This window comes from Centropristis striata, chromosome 18, assembly GCF_030273125.1.
Source record: "Centropristis striata isolate RG_2023a ecotype Rhode Island chromosome 18, C.striata_1.0, whole genome shotgun sequence".
Taxonomy (NCBI): domain Eukaryota; kingdom Metazoa; phylum Chordata; class Actinopteri; order Perciformes; family Serranidae; genus Centropristis; species Centropristis striata.
The window spans coordinates 20635759-20661542 of NC_081534.1; the positions used below are offsets into that span (position 1 = coordinate 20635759).

Below are 25784 nucleotides of genomic sequence, written 5' to 3' on the forward strand. Positions count from 1 at the left end.
ACACACACAGATATGATATTCTCTGCTCACGATGTTACCACCAATCACTTAAGGAGGGCTTTTTTTTTTGATAATTTAAGCCATATGTTAAGTAGAATGCCAACATTCAGATTTTCTGAAATGTGAGCTCCTTTTATACCATCATTATTTGCTTATTTAGTTATTTGATGTTTGTTTTAAGTAAAATTTAACATTTGAAGACATCAGCGTCAGTGAGTACTGGTTATCTTTTATTATTTTCAGACATTAGAAACTACTGTTACTTTCATTCACTCATTTTAATTTTCATAAATAATATACCAACTATTTTCACGGATAAATTGTTTGGATAGCAAAAATAATTAAAAATGACCATCACACATTTCACACATCACCATGGCCGTGTTCTTTTATTCTTTATTCCAATCAAGAAAAACAGAAAATATTCACATTTGGAAAGTTGTTTTGGATGGATTTTTGCCATTTTTGCTTAAGCAATGCAGAACTATATTTCTGGCATCACATTATTTGACTATCAAATTTAAATTGCATGTTGGGAAATGAACTGATTAGCTATATGATCGTTTTCAGCACTAAATACATTTATATCTGAGTTTTTGTTGAATGTCCAGGATTATTAGAGTTCCGTCATTTTCGTCATGGATTACATGTTGCTATTCAATACGTTTTTGTGATCAAGCATAAGCAGGTACTTTCTTGCTGAACAAACTAAAAGTTGCTTACATTGTTTTTTACCTCAGTACTGATTTCCTACTAAAAATTGGTTATCTGTGCTCTATATGCTGTATATAGCGGAAAACACAAAGAAATAGTGATTTCCTAGCAAATTTCTGCAGCGGAGAGAACAGTGTTTTTTCAAATTACATAAAAAGGCCAATCAAAAGGTGTAAAGTTGCTCTACTGAGAACAGATGTAGACTTGTCTTCATAGATATAACTGTATCCCTGTGCACTTCTCGCTCTGATCTAATTCTTTCTCATTAGCAGAAAGTAAACCGCAGTTACTTCCTCAGAGAATGAAGAGAAGGTTGTATGTTTGAAATCGGGATTTGGCAAGCTGTAATAAAAAGTATTTATTTTGCTTACTTATCCAGTGCCCCCTTTCAAGTATACGCATCCAAATGAGAAGTAAAAGCAAGAAGAAGTTGTTTCCCGGGATACACTTGCTTGAGCTGGTGCCAGCAGTGCTTTCAGTGGGATCTGGCTTCCCTGTCAACATGTCAAATTAAATACAAATGGCTCATTTTACATGAAAAAAAGAAAAACTTTCACCGAGAGGCTCATTCACAAAGTCTTTTGGCTTGGTAAATATTTGTCTCAAAGTTCCATTCATATGAACTGCACCGAGTCGTATGCTGAAACGAAGGCAAGAAAACAAAAGCCCTGTCACGGCTAATTATTTGCTCCAACTGGTTTCCAGGTTTATCACACTGAGGTAAAGATGGATCTAAAACACACAATCTTAGCGCTGAGAACTGAGGCTGCTGCTGTCTGGTCACTGCTAATGGGTTTGTCTTTCACCTCTGCTGATACGCTACTGCTACTGACTCATGCATATATGAATATCAAGCAGCTGATGGAAATGCTCAGTCCACTCAACTTTTGTAGGCGCACAAACCTTGTTGAGAAAACACTATTAGGAGCATCAAAAACACATCTCGGGGGAATATTTTCCAAATACGAGTAACCTTTTGGTTCATTACTCTTAACTCTTGAGCCGTAGGCTGTTTGTACTCAGTTTTTACTTCCTTTATTTACAGGTTCATTGGATTGCTACTATGTAGCCAGGCATGCCACATATTGTTGTTTTCAGACTCATTTAGTCTACTCAGAAACCACACCAGTTGGCATTTCAGAGCTATTATACATGTTGTCAAAAAAATAAATGAAAGTTTTACTCAATCTGAAATTGTCTGGTGGCCCAGGAGAAGAGGAGAGTTATATAGGATGATGTAAAGAGAACCTTATATGCCCTGGTCCTGTCAAAAATGGATGTGCAGGTAATAATCAACTGACTTATTTATGAGTCAGAAGAAAAAGTTTACATTTGATAGTTTTGTTGTGAGGCCTGATATAGCAGATTTCTTCTATAATTTCAAAGCAGATTTGTCAAATTTTTTGTCAATGTAAATCAGAGACATTGATTTTTCTGTTTTGAGTCATTTTTGTTGATTACTATGTGCATGGTGTACATTCTGGTTTGACAAAGTTATTTCTCTAAAAAAAAGAAATGGTGTGATTTTAGACGCAAACTGCACCAAACACTTTTAAATGCTGTTTTGAATCCGCATGGAGAAAAAAAGGGAGTGATGACTAATCAATATCCAGGTCTTGGAATCTGACCTGTCAGTTCAAATCTGAGGCCCTTTGCTACATCACATGAATAGACAGAATCCAAGTAAACAGGGCTCATTCTCACACAAACAAAGCAACATGGTCAGTTGTACTGGCCAGAGACTTTGTTAAGCCCCCAAACAGGGAGACCCCTGCCACATGCGTCAGATTGTGTTATTTCCAAGGTGACACCGGTCTGCATATGTCCATGCATGAGGTCAGTGGATATTAACTTCATTTACACATGGCTGCAGACCAGTCCAGCGCCACAATGGAGGCCTGCCTGTTGTGTTTAGTAACATGAGCGCCCTGGATGACAGGACACTGTCAAGACAGAAGATGGATGATCGCAGCAGTTGACCCCTGATCGCCAGAAGAGTCACCTCTCCTGCCCCCTCTCCCTGCATGACAAAAGAGCCCTCCCCATGGTGCAGCGGCCCTCATCTCCACTTGCACTAACAGGTTCAGACATCTCCATCGATTACTTGCTTCCATACCTTTTGCAATTCTAAGCTTTTGCCCTTTTTAGCTATCCAAACTGTGGCACAGATGTCTTTTTTGTAATTGCTTGCCCGCTGACTGCTTGAGAGGGATGTGATCAGACAGGCGAACTCCATGTCAGAAGACAATGTCTTTGGTGTTCTGCGCTGTGTCCCCGTGGCATGAGGGTGAAAGTGATATGTGACTGGGTCCTGGGTCTGGATACCTTAAGAGGCAGCGGGGAGGGCTCTGTTGTCAGTGGAGCTGCTCCTCTGGGAGGCTACAGACCATTGGCTCTGCACTTCAATCTTCCTTTAAGAGGAGAATCAATAACTTATTACATAACTTCAGATTTTTTCCCACCTACATTCAGAGCAGAGGAAGCAGGACTTAAAAATGTGCAGAGGATGGCTCTGTTGCAGGAAAATCTATTGTTTCTTTTATAAATATATAGTATATATTTGTGAAAATGAAGACAACTTGGGAAAACAACAGGTTTCCAACACAATGAGATAATAAACAACTCCAGGGCTCACTTAATTGTCATTTAAATAAGGTGAAGAAATTAAATTACCTAAAAGTGATATTGTAGACTATTTGAGAAAGTGTTTGGTGTATAACATGTCAGAAAATAACAGCATATGCCCATTACAAGTTCCAAGAGGAAAATGAAAATGACCCCATTCTCTGTCTACTGATGTAGACCATTTGTGTAGCTCGGTACTACCAGTTTTTTTTCTCCTTTTAACTTTTCAATGAACTGACCCTTTAAGAGCAGTTTAGATCTGCACCCACACTCGAGGCCCAGCCGGTGTCTTAGTGTCAGGGAGAGCCACGGGGACCTGGCCACAGCACTGATGAGCAGCCAGTTTGACATTGCTCCATTCCTTTCTGTCACAGCTCTGGGACCAGAGGGGGGCGGGGGTGGGTTGGGATGGGCGGGGGCTGGGTCAGTAGGGTTGGTAGGCATTGGCACAATTCAGAGATAATGCTCAGTTGCTGACTGGGGACATTTTCAGTGCCGATTTCGCTTGGGCTGCAGGGGGCTTTGGATCGGTCAGACCTTTGGACCCTGTGCTTTCATCCCCTGAATGCAGAGTCCTCCCCTCATCTGCCGTGTCTTTTAGCACAGCTCCCTTTTAGAGCTGACCACTTCATCCATTAAAGGTAGCCGCCTGGCTGGCCTTAAGGGCCCTCTCTCCTGTTTTCATGTGAGTTAAATGAACTAAACAAAAGACGATTAGGAAGGGACATTTTCCATGTCACTGAGAATCCATTTCAAAAAGCTCACTCTGCCTGATAGCTTAAAGAGCCAGAGATCTGTTCGGAGGACTGTGCGCACACTCAAGATACAGCTCCTGCTTAGGCGGAGTGAGAGGCTGTAAATTCACTGATGTAATGGGTTTAATCTTAAAATGCCCTTCATCTCCACCCCCAAATCCAGTAAATCAGCAGGAGAGCTGAAAGAGAAAACAGGTGTTCAAGTTTGTTGTTTGCAATGTGAATTGCTGTCAGCAGTGACTCGAATGCAACTGAAGCTGTTTTCTTTTGTGAGTTCATAGTATTTCCTTCTTTATATTTAACCCAAGACCTGTGCAGATGCCTTTGTTTGATAATCTTCGATTTATCCTGATCCTAAGACTGATATAATTCTGTTATCATGAAAAGACCAAAACCCACTCTAGCATGTCTCTCAATATGAGTTTGCTACATCAAAGTTGTTCCTACTCAGATGTAAATATATAATTCAATTTTAAGGAGGTCTAAGTTATTTCGGTAACACTTTACAATAACATCTAAGTGATGTTTATAGATGGTTTATAAACCAATTATTAACCATTTACAAAGTGCTATACATATTTAATATTTTAACGTTTTCAACCAATTTCTTAAATGTATATGAATCATTTCAAAAAATGTTATGATTTAAACTAAAACTATTAATAAACTATTAATTACAATTCAATTGTTTGTTAATGGTAAAGTAACTATAAACTTACATTAATAAACCATCTGTTTGTCATTTATAAATGACGTAGTTAGTTAAACATTAATAAATTATGTATCTACCATTCTAAATGGCCTATATACAGTTTATAAATGATGATTAAACATTAATAAACTGTTTTCCATTTATAAATGATGGTTATTGTAAAGTGTTACCGTTATTTCTTTAAACAACATTTGATCCAAACTATTTTGACCATTGTCACCAGTCTTAAGTGGTGTTTGTTTCTGATATTTCTGCCTTTAGACTAATAAATTGGAGGTGAATGAATACCATTCGTAGTGTTTAATGCATTGAAAAGCGATAGTAAAAAGAAAATCAATAGTAACATCTCTCTCCAGAAACACAATGCTTGTTATTCCACACCAAATGTTTTAAAGCTCTTTTATACGGACTAGTTCACCCCCAGTGCATTGAGGTGGAGGCATAAATCACAGTCAGAGACCTCAAATACCAATAAGGTAATTTTGGGTGAAGTAAGGCTAAATATACTTCTTTCACAGTGTAGCATTACTTAGCACCATAGCAGGAGTATTTGCTCAGATTTTAGTATAACTTAATCAGTGTCTGGCTTTGATCTTTGCTGTGAACAACCATGCAGGCGCTTCCTTCAGTTTGCTCTGCTCAGAGGGCAAAGCTGCGTGCCCTCCAACACAGTGTAAGGGAATGCTAATCTTCTCTTTGTTTCTCATGGAAAGCTACTTATCTTCTGCTAAGCACAGGTACCTCGGATGAATGGGTTGGTTGTCTGTATGTGTGGAGTGTAGCAGCAGCCAGACAGAACCATTCCAAGTATGTGTGAGGTGAAGGGAGGATCCAGCACATTATGACATCACATTCTTTACCATTTCAATTTATCCTCCAGCAGCTCCTTTAATCTGACTTGTTTTTTTGGCCCTATTGTAGCCATATCCTAGCTTTCCTTTTTCTTAAGATTACGATTCAGTTTTGCATACGCACTGAAACAGCGAGCAGTGAATTTGTCCTCTGCCTTTAACCCATCCTTTATACACCAGTGAACACACCATGCTTAGGAACAATGGGCAGCACCTGGGATTCAATTCCTAACCTCTCGGCAACAGACTGGAGCCTCTGAAGTTGGTGTTCTAGATGAACTTGTGAGGAAGGGAATTGACATTGAAACTCTATCCCTGTCTTGTGAAAAGATTTTCCGCCCAGCCTCAGTTCTTCTGCCTTTCTTTGTGTAATCTGCTACTGTTTCCCAGAGCTGGATAGGCGCCTCGCCTCTCATAGGTGGGAGAATAACATGTCTCCCGGCAAAAAAACCCAGCTGCTGAGCATATATATCTTCATTGAAAGAAAGAAAAAAGCCTTTAAGCAGTGCAACAGGCTCAGTGGAAAAGGAAAACATTGACAAACACCTGCTGATTCCTTTGTTGCTCCTCTGATCAGACTAAAAACAGTGTTTGAATGGGACAAATTAAAATATATCAACAACAAGAATCCTGAAACACAATATTAGAATACTCTGAATATAGTTTCAATCATGCAGAGCTATAAACAAAATGTTAGCGCTGCAGTGAGCTTAATCAATAACTCATTTCTTCCTCCGAGGTGCACTTGATTTCTCCAAAACCTTTGCAGCTACAGAAGTCCACACATCACCCACAAGATGAGATCAATTGAGCTGTCCTTTGGCTTTTCAACTAGAAGAAATACACTCAGCGAGGATTTTTTCCCAGGTCTGCCTGCCTGTGTTTCTCTGAAATTACTCACAAGATGTACTGCCTTTTACATTGTAGGGGAAAACACCACAGGCTTTAGTCCATAAAAGAGATGCAGCCATAGTTCAGCATGCATAAAATGCCAGTAAACAGAGCCTGATGAATGTCCACACCAAGGCCGACTATTTATTGAGGCAAAGAACATAAGTCACATCTAATCAGAGCAACACACATAGGCCCCAGGCTACATTAATGCATGAGAAATAAGCTCCGTGTGAGCTATTGACATCCTTCTCTATAGTCATAACGCACGGTCATGGTTCTAATCGCATGCCCTGGAAGTAAAACCGAAAAACATGAAGCAGGAGTTTGGATTTTAAATAGCATTTCATGGTTGTCTGAACATCCAACCAGACACAGGGCATTTTAAAATAGCTGACGGAGAGCGTTTATGACATTATTAACAATTTAATAGAAGCGATCTGACACGTTCTATGGAGAAAATGCTTTTGTTTTTCACAGGTAGTACTGACTAGCACATTTTCTTGTGGCACCAAAAACCAAAAACTTGCCACTGAATTTCTCATAAGATTATTCTCTGAGCATCTAGTTCCTAAATTAAAATAAAGTTTTACCAGTTTTAGACTTTTAGATTTAATATAGATAAATGTCTGATTTTTGTTTGTTTGATTTAATATTTGAGCGTGGGCCGATCAACCTGCCGAGGAAGAAAAACAAGAGCTCCCTGTTCCCCCCACTCTCTGGACATTGTGTCTGCTATTCCTATGTTGGAAATCAAAACACAACATGAGGGTGAAATGTTACATTAATCTGTATCAATATATCCATTTAGGGCTGGACGATATGGACCAAAATCATATCCCGATATATTTAGGCTGAATCGATATACGATATATATCCCGATATTATATTCGCAAAGTGAGAGCAAATGTTCAGTCAAAGTCAAAGATAAATATTACATGTCATAAGTAGTTTTATTGGAACTGTTTATTTAAGTGAACATAAATACTGTATAACAGCAGGAGAACCTTTTTTTTATATAAATCAAAGCTCCATAAAGTGCACATTTAAATAAAAAATATCTTAAATAGAAATAGTCTATGAAATAAAATATATCCAATTGCCAACCTTTTTCTGAAATAAATATATTTATATGAGAAAACTAAATATGACAAACCCTAGTTAGGGCAGGATTTATATATAAAGAAAAAAAAAGAACTATATCGAAATGGTCTAATTCCATATCATATTTTAAAATATATCGCTAAATTTTTTGTATTGATATATCGCCCAGCCCTATATCCATTCACTGATCATTGATCCAATATATCCAATACACTATATAGGTAAATTGAGCTTCAAAGTTAAAATACTGATACATATCATGATCTTTAAAATCCGCCTTAATTTTGAAATTCCCATTTTATATTTATTCTTGTTATTAAAATTAATAGTCGCTTTTCCGAAACATTGTAAAATCTTTTTATTTTTTCATATTTATATATTTTTATTGTTGATAAAATGAATGAGTGAATGTTACTTAATGTCTTAAATGGGCATAAGATATTGTCTCACATAAAATGAAATTGAATAGATTCAAATTTGTATCGTGACAAACTTTGTGATATCAGCACTGTATAATTGTCCAAAGAATCAATATAGTATTGTATCATGACAAAACCTGTGATTTACACCCCTGTTAAACACATTGATTTAAACATACTCACAACACAAAATGAAGGTGTTGAAGATAGACTTTGACATGGGTCCCATTTCAAATCAGGGCTTCAAGATGGAAGACCCCTTTTATGGCCCCATCACTGCTTTAGTGGTGCATATTCCCCAATTAGCACAAACTATTGACACACAGTAAATCTGGAGCTTTTGGGGCCCCCTGGAGTTCTGGGGGCCCGGGGCAGTGGCCAATCGAGCCTTACATCTGACAAGTCTGGCTTCTTTTTAAATTTAAATTAAAACAGATTTCTAGATAAAATATTAAACCCAACATTTTCTCTGCAGTTTTTTGTCTGTATCCCATCAGCAAGTGGAAATTGTTCAGCTAGAAGACAAAAAACAAAGGTATTGATATTGCAAAAAAGTGCCATTTTGGTATCATTGCTAAAACTCTGCACCAGAATAATAATAAAAAATAGATATAGGAACATGTCAAATGATACACTGTCCTGTTCGGAGCTACACACAGAGGCCAGCTCAGCATGTCTGAATCATGCAAACAAAGAAACAGACACCGGGAGGAAACATACTCTTATAAACCACAGGCGACAGGCTCCCTTTGTACCAGGCCTGTGTTTACAGTTGATATTTATAAAGACATTTCCCTATCAGCGTCAGCGGCCATGGCGAGTGCTCTACGGAAAGCAATGGTGTTTTTTTGAAATAAGAAAATAAACTGTTTCCTTTATCACGCTTGACCCGTTCCACCTGGCATTCATCAGCGGCAGGGCCTGCATGTTGGTCCTGTCGGCTACTCTCCTCCCTTTGCCTCTTTTATCACTCTAATGGGGTGCTATCTCCAGGCTGCTCTCTCCGAGTCTCCGCAGCCCCGCTCGGCTCCCTTCTGCGCGCATTCTTTCCACATCCATCCCGACACACGGGCGGATTTAACACATAATCAGGCCGGACGGGAGGGCAGCTGGAGAAGGGGGAGGCCCAGACCTGACAGGACTCATCATGCTAGGACCGTGGAGACAGAAAGGCCCACACTAGTCATTCTCACTCTGGCTCTGCTAGCCTGCAAAAAAAACTGAGGGACTCTCCCACATTCCCACACTGCAGCTCACTTTGAGCCCCGTCCGCAGCAATATTGAGACAGATGGGGAGAAACTCAATATCCCAGCTGCCCTGTTTGGACCAGCTAGATTTCTTCATGCCCAGTTGTAATGAGGGTTGTAACCTTGATTGGATTTGTAGGTTGTAAGCAAGCAAGGAAGCTCAGTTTCTAGTTTCCCAAGGTATGATGCAGACACCCATGCAGTACTTTTTGATACATAACTCCTGAAAATATCCACCTATGCAGACACCCAGTGTGGTAATGACCAGAACCATTTGACTATAAATCTGCTGTAGCCGTCTTGGTCTGGTTCGGTCACATTCAGTACTTAATAGGGTTGTCACAATACTAAAATTTTCAACTCGATACCGATAGGAAAATATTCGATACTCGATACCATTTTCGATACCACAAGGATAGAAATAAAGACCCCAAAATTTAACAGAAATATTTTTATTAACAAGAAAAATGCAACATGTAAAAATGAACAGAACCACAGGTTACATATTTATAATAAAAAACAGTTAACTGTTAACAGAAACTGCAACTATGCTAACAAGCTTCAGGTCTGAGGTAGTGCAAAAAATATAAATAAATACAATAAACAATAACAATTAGAACAATCGATACTTTTTAAAATGAGTATCGTATCCGGATACAACGTTTTAGTATCGATACTTTTTTGAGAATCGATACATTTGACAACCCTGGTACTTAACCATATTTAATTCTTGTTGCCATAGATGGATTTCGGTTGACATTTTACTTTACTGACAAGCTGCAACAAAAACATAAACCAAACATGAAGCCAGAAAACAAAAAGGGCACATTTGGATTCCGATCTGTCAGCAAATGCACAAGATTATCACCCCCTAGACAAGGGAAATAATTATTTTATATATTATTTACGGGAAGGGATATTTCTGACTGTCGCATAAGAAGTCACGCCGCTCCCCCCTTCCCTGTCTGTCCCCTTACCCAGAGTGTCATGACACTGCCAAATCGTGAGAGAAATTGGATGTAATTCAAGAATGTTAAGAAGCTCAGCTTGGAGGAAAAATAAATAAACTGAGATCTTAGAAAAATACGGAAATCTGCTTTTTTTCCTTCTTTTTTTGTGCATGTGTGTCTGCATAAGATAAGGAGACTTTGTTTTATTCTGTGGGCCAGTGTGTGCTGCGATTGAGACACCATGGTCACAGGAGTGTTTGATTATCTCTATCCCACTACTCTGAGGACCGCTCCTCTTCCTCTCTCTGTATAAAATTGCTGACTGCTGCTTGTCCCCCCACACATCACTGAATGAAAGTGCTTGACCACTGGAAAGGAAATTACAGATGCTGGCTCTGTAGCCTGCCGAGGAGCTGGCTGGAATGCAAGACTTGATTTTTTTTTTTCTCTCTGCTTAACCTCAACCCGCTTCTCTAAGGACTGACTAATTTCTCAGTGTCGTAAATAACCCGACTGTTGTGTCTGCTGCTGAGCTTCTTTAACAGGCCCGTGTCAACAAGCACAAACCATTAGTCTGCCTTTATCTGGGCCGAAAGAGGACCAGGCTTACATAAATGGGCCCCTTTTTTTAAGGAGTCAGTCTTCTACACGTCATCCTTACAAATGTAATTATATGTTGGGCTGTAAGTCCTCCAGTCAAACTCACTGGAAGTAGTTTTGGATTTGTACAATGTTTTAACATGTTTGTGTGGCAGTGTTTTCCGGTAAAGTGTCACTCATTTTGTCAGTTAAGGCTACCGGATGAACAGACTTGGTGTAATTGCTTTGTAGATATTTCCACTCAGGAGGAAAGTGTTACTGAGGGGACGGTCGACAAAGAACCTCTCACTCATTATCATCCCATCTCGGTGTCTCAGACTAAGGGTGTCTCTTCAGCGTGTGGTGCCAGGAACGGAAAGTCACCGGCAGCGAGTCAGTGCGCACTGTGCTGCCGCCGCTGGGACAGGAATGCTGGGCCGGGACGGCTGTGTTTGTACTTGTCACTCAATGCACTGCCAGTGGTGGAGAGAGCTGCAGAAGCACTTAGTTGCCTGTGTCATACAGGCATTCGATTTTTGAGGCCTCATTTGCTGCCTTGTTGCTTCTGTAAACATTTCCGGGTGCCAAACCCAGTCGGAGCACTGATAAACATATGGGCTTTTCTGACAAAAGCGTGGAAAATGAACAGTGTTTTTGCTCATGAGCTTGAGTTAAAGGATAAGCCCAGTTTATTAAAACAGGGCTTGTTATTTTTTTTCAAGTTTGGGCCATAATTCATGTCAGTTATGGTCACATTCGCCACAGTTATTTCTTAGATTGAGCAATGTGGCAACAGTGCAAGAAACGCACCATTTTAAGCAGATTAGATATTGGATATTGGTGAAACTGTTGAGATGGCATTTATATTCGGCTAAGGTTTGTGCCTACCAACCTAGGGACAGTAAATATAGCTCCTTATCTTGTGGTTAACTCTGTTTAAGAGCATCTCTTGGTGTGAGAGTAATGTTTTTGTACATGGTGAACGATAAATAAATAAATAAATAATAAACCTAAAAAACAATTCACTTTTCACACAGACCTAGTTGTTCTGCACATTTTCTTAGGAGGTTGCTTTGAAATGTTGAATAAGGAAACTGTTTTTGTTACATGTTCAGCAAAACTTGATAAAGAAGAATAGCTTAGTCAACAAGGAACTACAACCACATAACAAAAGCTCTTACCAGCTGGAGTTTCACGCACGGTGGAGAGCTATACTGTTAGGTGATGAATTATCTTTATCCATACTATATAGTAGGGTTGTCAAAAGTATCGATACTCAAAAAAGTATCGATACTAAAACGTTGTATCCGGATACAATACTGATTTTAGTATTGTATATATTAGATTGTAAGTATCGAGTATCTGAAGCTTGTTATCATAGTTGCAGTTTCTTTTTGCACAACTGTTTTTTATTATAAATATTTAACCTGTCGTTCTGTTAATTTTTACATGTTGCATTTTTCTTGTTGATATAAATATTTCAGTTAAATTTTGGGGTCTTTGTTTTTATCCTTGTGGTATCAAAAACGGTATCAAGTATCGAATATTTTCCTGAGCATCGGTATCGAGTTGAAAATTTTAGTATTGTGACAACCCTACTATATAGACATGTTAACAGCCTTTACATTTGGGTAAAAAGTGCACTGGCATTGGATGAGTACATGGTTTTGGTCAGTACCCTGAGTTTTGGTATTGGAAGGGAGAAAAAGCAGTCTAACCACCAGAAATACTGCAGAAGTTACGAAAATAACCTTACTGATTGTTTGCATTACTTTTCAGCTATCTGAAATAGCATAGTTTTGCATATGCATATCTGTAAAAATGTTTTCATATCGGTGCACATTGGACAACATATATACTGACACAGACAGATATATCTATGATATATCAATATTTGCTGCTGACTAACATATTGATCTTGCTCCTGTGGTAATAAATTGGAGTTATCCAATAAATTTGAGCTTACTTTTGAAAGCCTTCCCCTCCCTGGCCTTGTGCTCATCTTAATCTGGGGATGCTCTTGTCTGCTGGAGAGGTGGTCAGGGTGGGAGATAGCCTCAGTCCCTGCTGGGCTTTCTGCCTCCACACACCGGCCACCCAGCAGATGAGCTCTCAGAAACCCAAAGGCAAACAGACATGCTGGCTTATCAGAATGTTTAAACAGCCCAGACTGGTGGGAGAAAGCATGGTCTTAAATGGGATCTAGTCATTCTTTAACCTGCTGGAGAAAGCCCTTCAGTGTCATTATCAACATCCATGGGGGAGTGTTTACACTGCGCATTAGATACTGCCGCTAGACATGCTTTCCTTTGCTGTTTGTAAAATGCTATCACTCATCAGAAGAGAACATAGAGTAAAAAGCAAATAAATATGATGAGCAGCATGTGTAGCCTCTGTGTATATGTTTCGCCTAGTCAGCATTCAGAACCCACCGCTCGCTGCCTCCTCATGGCTCTGTTTTCAATTACCAGCTCGGAAAGGTAAAGAAAGATTAGAGATAAAATCATGTCTTTTTTTCCGTCTTGGAAAAAAAAGGTCTTGTTTCACTGGGCTGTGGCAGTGCGATAAATGGAGAATGACAGGGCTTTCATGTATCTGAAATGGGGATACCCTGAGCCACGGCCTCCTCTTCATGCCTCTCTGGAAGTGGTAAAACAAGAAAACTCAGATTCCTCTATCCTTCTTATTCCGGACCTGTCACAGGAGGTGGTGGACAATATATTTCCCTGGAAAAAAGATATAAAGAAGTAGCAAACCAGATCTGTAACAGAGGGAGACTGAGTATGACAATCATTACTCATTTCCCCCAGAAGCTCATAATTTTTTTTTTTTGTATAACTTCATAGTTTGCATGCAGAGCTATTCACTGAAGTATAGATTTCTTGCAGATTGTTTAAGAAATCATGTGGCCTGGATTGCAGCTTTTCACCAGGCTTAGCTCTGTTTTGCACACACAGCCGGTCACTGTGGATTAGTCGACTCCGAGGCTAAAATAGCCAGACCAAGAATAGGCATTTTACTCCTTACTGGTACTTAAATATTAACTCGACAAATGCATGTGATTCACAGTGAGGTTGCTATGAATCAGTATAATGTTGCCATTAACATTCTGTCTTTGTCATAACTTGCTGTCATGGAAATCATTTGCAACTTCAGACAAATAGTGGGAAGGTGAATAATTTGGGAGTAAGAGTGTAATTGTTAAATGACTATCTCACCACACAGGCGGTGATGAGTCTTCCTTGATTACTCATGTCAGTCTGTCATGTTTACGTCTTTGGTCAAAGGTAAAATGTTGAAATGATCCATGTTCTCCATCGTGCTTGATTTGTGCTCTTATCTCTCTGCTCTACTGAAGAATGTTTCCTCTCAGAGATAGGACGGTTACAAACAAGTCAGACCTCTTGACTGGCCTGAGGATTCATCTGAATAAAAATAGCCTTGTTATTTACCTACAAGTGAAAGGTTGTGGTTTTGCTGAGATTTGCTTTTTTTATGTCTCAATCTGCTTGATGAAGCTGAGGGGGCAGGTTGAGTCAAATACTGGCTGCTTTAAGATGACAACACAATGGTTTGTTCTGTCATGCCCTCTTTATGATGGGAATCCAGGTGTGAATCGAGGACTCTTTCAGGCTGTGTTTGTACAGAACTAATATCACCTGGAGACATTTAATGACTCTGCTGAGATCATCAGTGAAAATAACAGTGTGTGAACCTGGCTTAGCTTGGCTTTGCTAAATAGAAATGGTGAGATTCCAGGTATGTATTGACTTTTTGGTTAAGGGTGGGTATAATTGAGTTTGTTGGATACCAGCATGGCTGCATTTACCCATTCCTGACTGCTTAGTTACTGCTCAGTACATATATCGGTAACCATTTGAAAAAAACATTTTTTTTAAGCACTTGTGTTGCAATGAATAAAGGTGGGTTTATTGTTTTCAGCTTTTAAAGAACGTGGATGAAGGCCTCAGTTTACATTTTGAGCTGTTTAAAGTTTATAATTTTACCTCTAACAATTATTCAAATGAATTAATCTGAGCAGTCAATCTTCAAGGAGACTGCTCACAACTCATAGACCAAGTTAATGCTAATAACTCTGTGCCTTATCCTCATCTTTTTTGTCTTCCTTCAACAGCTTGTAGTCGTGGTTTCTACAAGTCTTCCTCCCAGGAACTTCAGTGCTCTCGTTGTCCAGCTCACAGCTTCAACGACCGCGAGGGCTCCTGGCGCTGCGACTGCGAGGACGGCTACTACCGAGCACTCTCTGACCCTCCGTCTGTGGCCTGCACAAGTAAGTCTGCCATGCCGTTGCTAGGTAAACACAGAGCAGATCACTTGATGGGATCTGAATTTAAACAGCCACACATGCGAGGGAGGGGGAAAAAAACACACTCCAGAGCCTGTGGCAGACCTGTTCAGTCAGTCTGCAGTTGTTTCATGAAAGCCCCAGATGTGTTCCATAGCAGTTCCTCTGCTTCCCAGTATGTCATTATAATTATGTTTGCAGGCTTGCATGTCTGTTTTCTGTCTTAGCTGGTTGCTAATGATGAGAGGAGCAATTTGCCATTTCCCGTCTGAAAGATTGCAATTACAGTCAGCCGCGGCAGCCCAGGCAGCACCCTGCGTCTTCATTTGTCCTGGCCAGTGTAACAGTTATGTGACAGCCATTGATGGCTTATTTACACAGGCAGGGGATTCAGTCTGAAGGGTGGGGCTGATTTGCTCCAAATCCATTCTCAAACATGTTTATTTCAAGGTGCTGCTGGGTGTTTTTTTTTCTTTCTGCCTTCAGCTACTGTGCAAGGGGAGTCTCACCCAAGCAGGGCAATGTTAGCACTCTGCTTTATCTCTGGAGGTAAACAGCACCCCTAAACATAATCTCTGCACCTTATCTGGGTGCCTTCGTTCTCCTGATAATGTATCACAAGACTCTTGGAGGCCCACAGGCTTCTTGCTGCTAAATAGGCGTCCTCGTCATTCTTTTTTTTTTTGACATATCTATTAAAAGTTAGCACAGATAACTTAAAATTAATTATTGTGGTAATTTATTTTGTACCATTTTTGTTGATTAAAAACAACAAAATCACCTCTGCAGGAAAATCAGCATGCCTGGTTCACATCCTGAGAGGTGCCGCTTTTTCCCTGAACGCCCAAAGTAGGCCAAGTCAGAAGCTGTGTGTGCGCGTGTGCGTGTGCGTGTGTGTGTGTGTGTGCGTATGCGTGTGCGTGTGTGTGTGTGTGTGAGATAGAGAGAGAGAGACTGCAAGTGAGATATTATGCAAATAATAGAATGTTATGCACTGGCTTGTCTATGCATTACATCAGAGAATCAAAGAGAGGATTACACGGATTGGAATTTGGATTTTATGTCGTAAATAAAATGTGTAAATTATTCTTAGTGACTTATGGGCATCTGTAAAGCAGCTTGTTGAGCAATCAATCTGTCTCTGCCCAAAAACTCAGGCTCATGGCTCTTTGGTCATGAATTTTCTGGCAAAGCCTGAGAAGTTTGCACCGTTTCTTAGATTCTTTAATTTCAGTCTTGTTGAAAAATAGTGTTTCTGCTGGGTGTAGGTTCATTATGTAAGTGAAAATATATTATGAAGAAAAATACATTTTAATTAAAACAGTAGCTGAGATGGAGGGTTGCAAGAAAAAAAAGATCATACTTCAATAAGAAAGTTTTTCCTCACATATTGTTAATGAGCTATGATTTCCCACAAGCATCATCTATCATAAAAATATCAGCCCTGTATTTTAGCTGGCTGTTTTCTTTTCAAAGCTGGGAACATTTGGAAGAAATCTGTTCAGTGTTTAGGTCCGTCTCAGTCAGTACATGAGGTACTAGACGGTTCAGAGATTCAGCCATTTCCTTTTTGCCTTAAGCTACAATGGTCTGGATTTACACTCTCCACAAAAGTAGCTAAATTCTCTTTCCGAGTTCCATCACATTCTACATTCTTGCTGTGATCATGTTTGGAGCATTTAGTGTGTCCACTCTGGAAGACAGACATTCTTATTCACACTAAAATCCCATTTTAGTAATATTAATGCACAAAGTTGTACCATAATATAGGGGTGGGCGATATGGCCCTAAAAGAATATCACGATATTGCAGGCTCTTTTTGCGATAACGATATTCTTGACGATATTAGGAAATACTTAAAAAGATAGAAAATATGTTTTTTTTTGTAGTCTGTATAAATAATTAAAAATCTAAAATGTAGTTTGAAGTGCAAATCTCTTGAGTATGAGCCAATAATAAAAATAGCCATTTAGGGGTTCCGGGGGGGCATATTTTAATGACATTTTGTAAAGGAGAATAAAGGTTATTGTATGTTTTATTTAAGGCATCTTATTTTGACAGTCTTCTTGTAAATTCTGTGGTGGATTCTCTTAACACACTGTGCTCTTATTTTGAAAGCTGCATGTGTTTAGTGACAGGGAGAAAGTAGCTTTTTGTGATTAAAACAACTCTAACCACTACATCAAGAAGTAGGAACGTTGCCAATATCATGATATGCTTTTTTTTTAACCATAAAAAAAATATACCGATATTATCGTGAACGATACGATATGGCACACCCCTACCATAATACAGTGTACAGTGAAATGAGTGGACTGTGGACAGCTCTGGCAACAGCACCCACAATTAACATTGAAAAAACCCTTTGGACTCACTGTTTGCGCTGGTTGGCGGTCAATAGTGGTCCACATCTAGTTTTTGTTCTGGCCCTCCCTAGTCTGTTAATATTGCTGTGTAACTCACAATATATGTAGCATTTTACAGATTAATATTTAATGGTTTAAATCAAATGTAAAATAAATTATACAAGAGACATATTTGTTTCTTCCTTGTGGTGAGACTCCTTCTATTCTGATGCAGCAACTGAGTGCCATTATCCTATAACTTGTCACTTTTGGCTGCAGTGGCTGCTGTTGAGAACAAGTCACATAGCCTTGAGCTGAAGAGGCTAGTTTTGTCTGAAAGTTCCAAACAGGTGAGAATGCCTGATGGCAACAATTGTAAAAATTGAAAACGACTTGTGTCTTATAAATTAAATCAGTTAGCTCCGTCTGAACATGTCTTTACAGGCCTCAGTTTTGTCTGTTTAGCTCTATTCCCATCAGCGTCTGACACAAACAAGGGCATAACTCAGTCTAAGCTAATTTAAAGCCGGCCAATGACCACAAACCTGCCATCTCTCTGTGTAGCACAGAGCCAACCATACAGATCGTGTTCCTAAAGACAGGTCCATTACTCAGTTCTCCAACCATCCTAATCGGATGTTAATGCTTCAGTCCAACATCTACTGATCAAGGGCAGAACTCACATGTAGTGGTAAGAACAGGAGAAAGTTGCCACTTCTTGCAGTGTCCTCTGGCTGTTCCCCTCTGGGTAATCACCTTGGCCAAGTAGCAGAGTAATTACTGAAGTTGCCTAACATACACTTGCAATTATTCATTTTCATTAACTTCGGGTCTACACTTGATGACCCCATACCATTATATGTAAATATGTATTTTTAACTTGTATGAATAGCTTCGCCCTCCTCCTTATTCACCCAGCACAATTTTTGCACAGCTTTCTGTACGTGTATTTCCCCATTCATCGCTGGATTAAGTCACTGTGACCAATAGTCACTGTGATTTCCTTTTTTCAAGCCTTACCCAGACCAGGAGTGAATAGTAATTGAAAATGAATTTGCACTGCCTGAACAAATAGCTTGATTGACAGATTTTTTTTAATAGGGGTTTGTAAAGCTACCATATCGTAGGCCTTAGCAAAACAGTGAGATGGATCTCTGGCACACAGAGATTAAGAATGTGTCCATGAGGATTTGAGAGGAAATGAGATGAAGATGTAATGTGGGGACATGAAAAACCAAATCCACACTGAATAAAGATGAGGAAAGAAGTTCCAAAAACATAGCTCCAGATACATTGTGTCCCATGTGGTATGTGTTGAGAGGGGGTGGACGGAAGAAATGCTTTTGTTTTGTGAATGTTTGTCCATGCCATTCATATGCAAAGTTGTGAGAAAAGTAGATATATGGGGACTGCAGTGGGGATGCATTTTCTCAAAAGGCAAGACAGAGACAGGAGTTGTTGACAGGTTGGGGAGTGGGCATCAATCATGCAACAGCTGTGAGAGTACTGGTGCAAGCTAGGGCTGAAAAGGGCAGTTATGAGCAGTCATCTCCTCCTCCCAGCCCCCGCAGCACCCCTCAAAAATGTGCAACCTCAACATGTTGATGTCCATCAGAGGGTCCGTCCTGTCTGGAGTTGCTATGGGACTTTGAAAGGGCTGCAGAGTGTAGGGGCAAGTGTGGCTACCAGATTAGATTAGACTAAAACCAGTGATAAACACAGACATGATTCGACTAAATTCAGTTTTAATCCACAATTTTTTGTTTTGGTTCTTTTGGGCATCATACTATACTTGCGTGCAGTTTTTCTTTTAAATTGGATTAGACAGATGCATGTATTCATTTTCCATATTTTGGCTAATCTGAAGGTTTATATCAGACCAATGGCCAACAAGTCCAGGTCAATCCACAATTCGTTTTACTAAATGTGTCTTGGCATTGAAGTTAATTGATGTATTTTCTTTTTTCTAACATATTTTTTCAGTGGTTCAGTATGAGTGAAATCTTTCAGCTCTTACTTTAACAGTGTTAGAGATGTTTTCCTTTAATTTTTTTATTCCCATCCACGTGCCATGATGCTCCAGAGGCTGAAATGGAATTTTAACTTGCAGCACACATTTTGTCCGAGTTGCAAATCCATTATTGAATTCAGTGCAGTACTGAAATTGTATTGAAATTATGTTTATTACAACTGCAGCCAGAGGCCCTGTGGCTAAAAAAAACTTTTCTCCAAGCTCTTCTCCTCTTCTGCATGGTTTCCCTCGTACAGGTTCTGCAGCCACATCATTAGAGGCTAGGTCACGGGGTCACAACACACATTTGTAGAGTGAGGATTACCTCATGGGCGATTTGAATACCACTCACCCCTTCCGCCCCTCTCCTCACAGCTCCCCAATTAGAGCAGAGCCAGCTAATAGGCTGTGGAGGGTTAAGGCAGCCTTGAGCACCTCTCCAGGCCGATAAGCACCAGATTCTTCTCTCCTAAGCTTGGATTTACTCAGGTCTCACAACTCAGCACAGAGTGGAGATGGGCTTTGAAACTTGACCTAAAAACGATCTGCTACTATGCTATTTTTTCTATGTGTTCTTTATTACATGATACTTCTGTGCAGCTGAAGACTGTTTTTTGTTTATTCCACCAAATCACAGGTTCTGCTTTAAAATCTATTCCATGTTAGCATGCAAAAGATGTAGCTGGAAACATAAACTGCATATGCACATAGTCCATATTTATGCACAACAACAAATAAACCCTCACACACACATACTTCCCTTGCTTGGTCACAGTGGCAGTGTTGCAGGGAAGCTACCAAGTGATTGAGACATTTCAGGCTGTGGGGGCTCTGGCAGGCTAATCCGTGAAATGAAACTTGACTGGGAGGAGGGGTGAGAGGAGAGAACACGAAAAGATAAGACAGAGTGGGGCAGTGAGAGACAGAAAAAAAGGAGTTAAAAGAAGAGGGAGAGAGACAAGCCCTTGAGCTATAAGCATGAGCAGACAGACAGACAGCGGAGGGCTCAGGCTGCAGCACAAATCTGTGCTGTAGGTGAAGTGGGGGCAGAGTTTCATATTCCTGAGTCCAGACAGAGCATATTCAGGGAAACAAAGTGATGTCAAGGTAGAAGAAGAAGAAACAGAAGAGGGGTTCAGTATGCTTTAAAAAAACGGGTAGTGTGATGTGTCATCTCACCCTTTCTGAACAGGAAAGTGTGGGGACCTGTTATGAGTGGCCACACAGGAAGGGTGGCATCCCACTACCTCTATCTCTCTCCAAGAACTCTGTAGCATAATGCATGTAGTGTTGCACATGTAGCTTTGCACATGTAAATGGTAAATGGACCTGCAAAATGAGAAGTTATCATTGCTTACCTGCACTTATATAGCCAACTATAGACAACTCAAAGTGCTTTACACTACAGTCTGCGCTCATTCACACATTCACACACACTGGTGGCAGAGGCTACCCTAAACAGTGCCACCTGCCACCATTGGGAAATCATTCACACACCGATGAATGCGGCATAGGGAGCAATTTGGTTCAGTAAGTATCTTGCCCAAGAATACTTCGATATGTAGGCTGCAATGGTCAGGGATCGAACCACCAACCCTCCCACAGCCGCCTCTAACACATGCGACGCTCACAAGGTCTCACAAAATTACATAAAATAACCAGGACATCTTGACACCGAATTCCATGCTGGTGGCACCTGAACAACGTAAGTTACGTAAAAAAAAAATAAATTCACAAACTGTGAGCCACGTAAGTTACATAAAAAGTAGCTTACTGTTGTTTTCACTCGGGACATGAATCCCGTCTCCTGGGTGAAAGTCTGCTGTTTATTCAACCCATCCATCTCCCCTCCCGCCTTTAAAACTCTGCATCACCATCAATTGTTACTACTATGTGACTGAGTGACGTTGTTAAACCAGGGTATCCGTGCGCCCAGCATGGAAAAGGATCCCCATTGACTTTACATTGGCATTTGTCTGTGCTGCTTGCACGTCATTTTCACACATTACGGGCCACCAGCACGGAATTTGGTGTTAAGAGGTTGTGGTCATTTCACATAATTTTGCAAGATCAGGCTGAGCGTTGCACATGTCACATTGCACATATAATGTTGCAGATGCAAAACATAACAAATGATAAAGAGAGCTTGAGAGAAAAGTTCAAACCCTGTCTACATTCGCAAATCTGAACACATTGGATTGTCCGTTCAAAAAGTGAAACAAAAGTTGCGGAACAAAGCCCCAATTTCTCCACCCAAAAGGGAGTTTCAGATGTTTGATGATCCGACAAGCATTCTGGTTGAAACATGCTGAGCCCTTTCAGACAAGAAAGGAAAAGCTTGCAGACTAGTTCATCTGGAAAAACAACACAAAACGCAAAGATCACACAGATCCAGGGTCAGCTTAATCTAATTTCCTTTCACCTCTTGTTGCTGAGAAATCAGTGCTTTGATCTGTGGCACATGGGACCCAAATGAGAGTGACACAAGCAAAATGAGATGTTATCATTGCTTACCTTGGCCATGGAAATGCTAGAATAAAAGATCCCTCCGATTCAGACTGGGAGGTAGGAGGTGTGTGTGTGTTTGTTGATGGACGAAGTGTGCATGTGTTGAGGTACACCTTTGTGAGAAAGATTGAGAGTGCGGGTCGAGTGTCAATGCCAAGGCTGAAGTCGAGTGGCGCTATCAGCAGTCACTCCTCTCCACTTCACCTGCCACAGGTGGCTCTTTCATCTTCCCAGTCCACAGACTGTCTCTGATCTTACCTGATAATCATGAATATGGATGTCTCCGTTGTGCCCTCGGTTCTAATGGGTGGAACAGGGAAAAACAACTAAGTGCTGTATTAATGAGCCTGAATATTATGATAGCAGTTTTGGCTCTATGCATATGCATGACCTATTTTGTTAGTTAATGTGACAAATTTAATGAGTTGAGAGGTTCCTCCCCAAGATTCCCTCAAAGAATATTTCCCGAGAAAATAGAATGCTTTAAATATCCAAGAGAAGAAAATGAAGATGTTCTTAAAACATTTATAAATAAAGAATACAAGTCATATAATCTTTACTGCGTTAGGGGGAGTTTATTTGTATCAACATCTGGGCCATAAAAGCCAACAGCCTGGAATTTGAAAGATGAAAGCAGCAATTTGTTATTCATTGTTTTACGAGATGAGCTAATCTCTTTGCCGTTACGAGAACATTTACAGGCAAATGGTTTGTGGTCCTGTGCACTTTTGATGCCATGGAGCTAGTTGTTATTGTATGTCAAGTGAAACTGTATATGGCAGTTACAGGGCGGTGATAATCCAGGTTTAAATCTTGTTCATAAATTCTGTGGGTAAGTCAGTCTTTTTTTGGAGGACATTAACTTTAAGTGTCCTGCTGTCTGTATGATATACCTCTCTAAGGCAATGCAGTAAAGCCACCGTCTCCAGCTGGGATGGTTGTATATATTTGGAGAACAGGAAGAGGGACTGTCTGTGGCCCCAGATTCCCCATGTAACCATGTCTCAATCATTTTCATAACAGCTGCAGATTTTATGCTGTTAACAATCGGTATGTAAACAATGCCCTAAGTCCATCTGGATAAACCAGCAGCTATGCTTGCTTGCATTAGTACACTGTTAAAAAAAATTACAAAAGTTAAATAAAGGTCTGGTTGTTATAAAATTAAAATATAAGAAACCAAGCTGCACCCCTCAGCTCTGTGAAGCTTTTTTAGCAACATTCATCAGGTAGCACACAACATAACTACTAAAGGTAAAGCTCATTTATGTACTTTACTCTCCCTGTTACAATGAAAATGTAAGTTCTGTTTCACATTTTATATTGTTTTTCTAAGTCAGGATCAGTGCACATGTATCATTTTAAAATCCATGGTTGAAGTGCTATGACACATGAAATAAAATAATAAACAACAAAAGAACAAAGCAGGCTTTTAGTCAACTCAGAATTATGACTTTCTTGTTTTCTAACTAAAATTACAAGTTCTGAAATGTTTATAAATGTAATAACTTAACAATTTAAGATGGCTTGACGTCAAACCGAAAAAAAAACTCACATTGTATAATCTTGTAATTGATTTAATGAAGAGATTTTACAGTGCTGTGCTGCATGAATTTAACTATGAAAGCATTCCCCCTTTGAAACTCTGGGCTTCACTCCTTGATTTGACAGCCTTCTAACACTGACCTTGGTGCCTGCCAGAGCTGACTTCTTTTCACTGTACCTGTACAATTTTTTTCTGGATCTGAGTCTTATTATAATTGAGTGTCGGTGTTTGGCTCTAGGGCTGGAGCTGGCATGTCCTGTAGTGTGTTTTTTTTCCCCGAGAACAGTGAAAGCACAGATTCAGTCAATGCACACTCTTGGCTGTCACTTTCCTTGGCACTCAGTTATTTAATTCTGGCTTCCTCCATGTCCACCTCTGACAGGACCTCCCTCCGCGCCACAGAACCTGGTCTACAACATCAACCAGACCACCGTCAGCCTGGAGTGGAGCCCGCCGGCTGACACAGGTGGCCGTAACGACGTCACCTACAGGGTTATATGCCGGCGATGCAGCTGGGAACCGGAGGAGTGTGTTCCATGTGGGCAGAATGTGGGATACTCTCCCGCACAGTCAGGATTAGTGGACACTTATGTGACCATCGTGGACCTGCTCGCCCATGCCAACTACACTTTTGAAGTAGAGGCTGTCAATGGGGTGTCAGACCTGAGCCGCACGCAAAGGCTATTTGCCGCAGTCAGCATCGCTACTGGTCAAGCAGGTAAGGACTTTCACATCAAATATTTAGCACATTGTTTCTTGTTTGTTTCATCCAGACTGAGACAGAAATATTAAAAAAACCCATTGCAGACAGTGTCTGAGAGCCAGTGCTACAGCCAAAGCACTAAACTGTTGTTCGTTACAGCACATAACCCCCCTTAAAGTGCACATTTTTGTATTTAATTTTCTTTATGATAATCAATCAAAGATGCAAGGCACAATGTGTATTTAGTGCTCTTTAGATGTTTGCTGCTAAGGTTCCCCTGACTTTTTTACACAGACATGAGACTGGTATTGATCTTTTTGTCTGACACGCAGAATGAAAGTGAAAAACCACCAACTATTTCTTCTGAAGCTGCAGTTGGAAATGTTTGGCTCATGACCATCTATGTTTACCCTTTACTCCGGCTTAGAGAGCATTAGGCGATTGACAGTTTAATTTTGAAATCCTCTCGTATGTAAAGTACAGTAATGATTCTCCATTAGCATTAATGACCATAGTGTAATATTATCCATAATATAGCCAGTATGCATATTACCCAGATTAATTTAATGTGTGTATCAGCACTACAGTGGCCAACATTAAGCTTAGCAGAATCCCAGTAGTACCTAAAAAGCCAGTGCTGTATTTGCAGCTCAGTCTCAAGGGAATCGACCATAATTAAAATGCTGTATTTTGCAGTGACAAACTCTAAACCCTTTTTATTCATTATTTCTATGGATCCACCCAACAAGATTCCTCTTTCATGCTTGAGCATCCATGAAACACAGTTGGCTCAAACGAGTGTTCTGACTATGGTGATTAAAGTAGGCTGCAAAGAGAGCACTGAAGCTTCAGCTGGATATATAACCTCTGCCTCTCTGTCATGACCTGCAGATTTTATCATCATTATATTGGTTTAGTCACTCATGTTATAATTTTAATATTAAGTAAAGCTGGTGAACTGTTATGTTTCTATTCAAAGCTTACACATAGAGGCTGTGGGTTTTTTTTAAACATGTTTTTATTTGAAGAAATGAATATTGATCACAGATATTCAACATACATAATTTTTCTTATTTTCTTCCCCCCCACCAATCCCCATCGTGCTGTCAATACGAAAAATCAATAAATTAATTAAATAATGAAAATAAACTTGTGAGTGAGAAGTACACCTCAAATGTTATACGAAAAAAAAAAAAAAAGTTACAGGCATGAAAATATATACAAGGTTAAAATAATATTGTTATACAAAATAAATAAAGATAAACTAAAATGAAAAAAATATATACATATATATATATATATATATATATATATATATATATATATATATATATATACGCATACACACATGGGCTGTGGTTTATAACACAGTAGATATCAGTGTACTAGATGTTTGTATCTGTGAGAGTGACAGAAAGAAAAAAGCATTAGTTGAATGGATGTGTGTGGGATGTAGTGTTGGGGATGATGTATTTCGCCATGCTCAGTTCGTGACAGAGACACTCGCTGGAATGAGC

At 39.8% G+C, this 25784-nt stretch overlaps 1 protein-coding gene across 2 annotated transcripts in view; it reads left to right on the forward strand.

Annotated features, from left to right (window-relative positions):
* The window catches only part of epha7 (eph receptor A7), an 88462-nt gene that overhangs the window by 6384 nt on the left and 56294 nt on the right, over nt 1-25784 (forward strand). For both annotated transcript variants that reach the window (XM_059355748.1, XM_059355749.1), the window contains exons 4-5: nt 14984-15139; nt 23947-24282. In XM_059355748.1, the coding sequence (XP_059211731.1) occupies nt 14984-15139; nt 23947-24282 (492 nt within the window). The remainder of the gene's footprint in view (nt 1-14983; nt 15140-23946; nt 24283-25784) is intronic.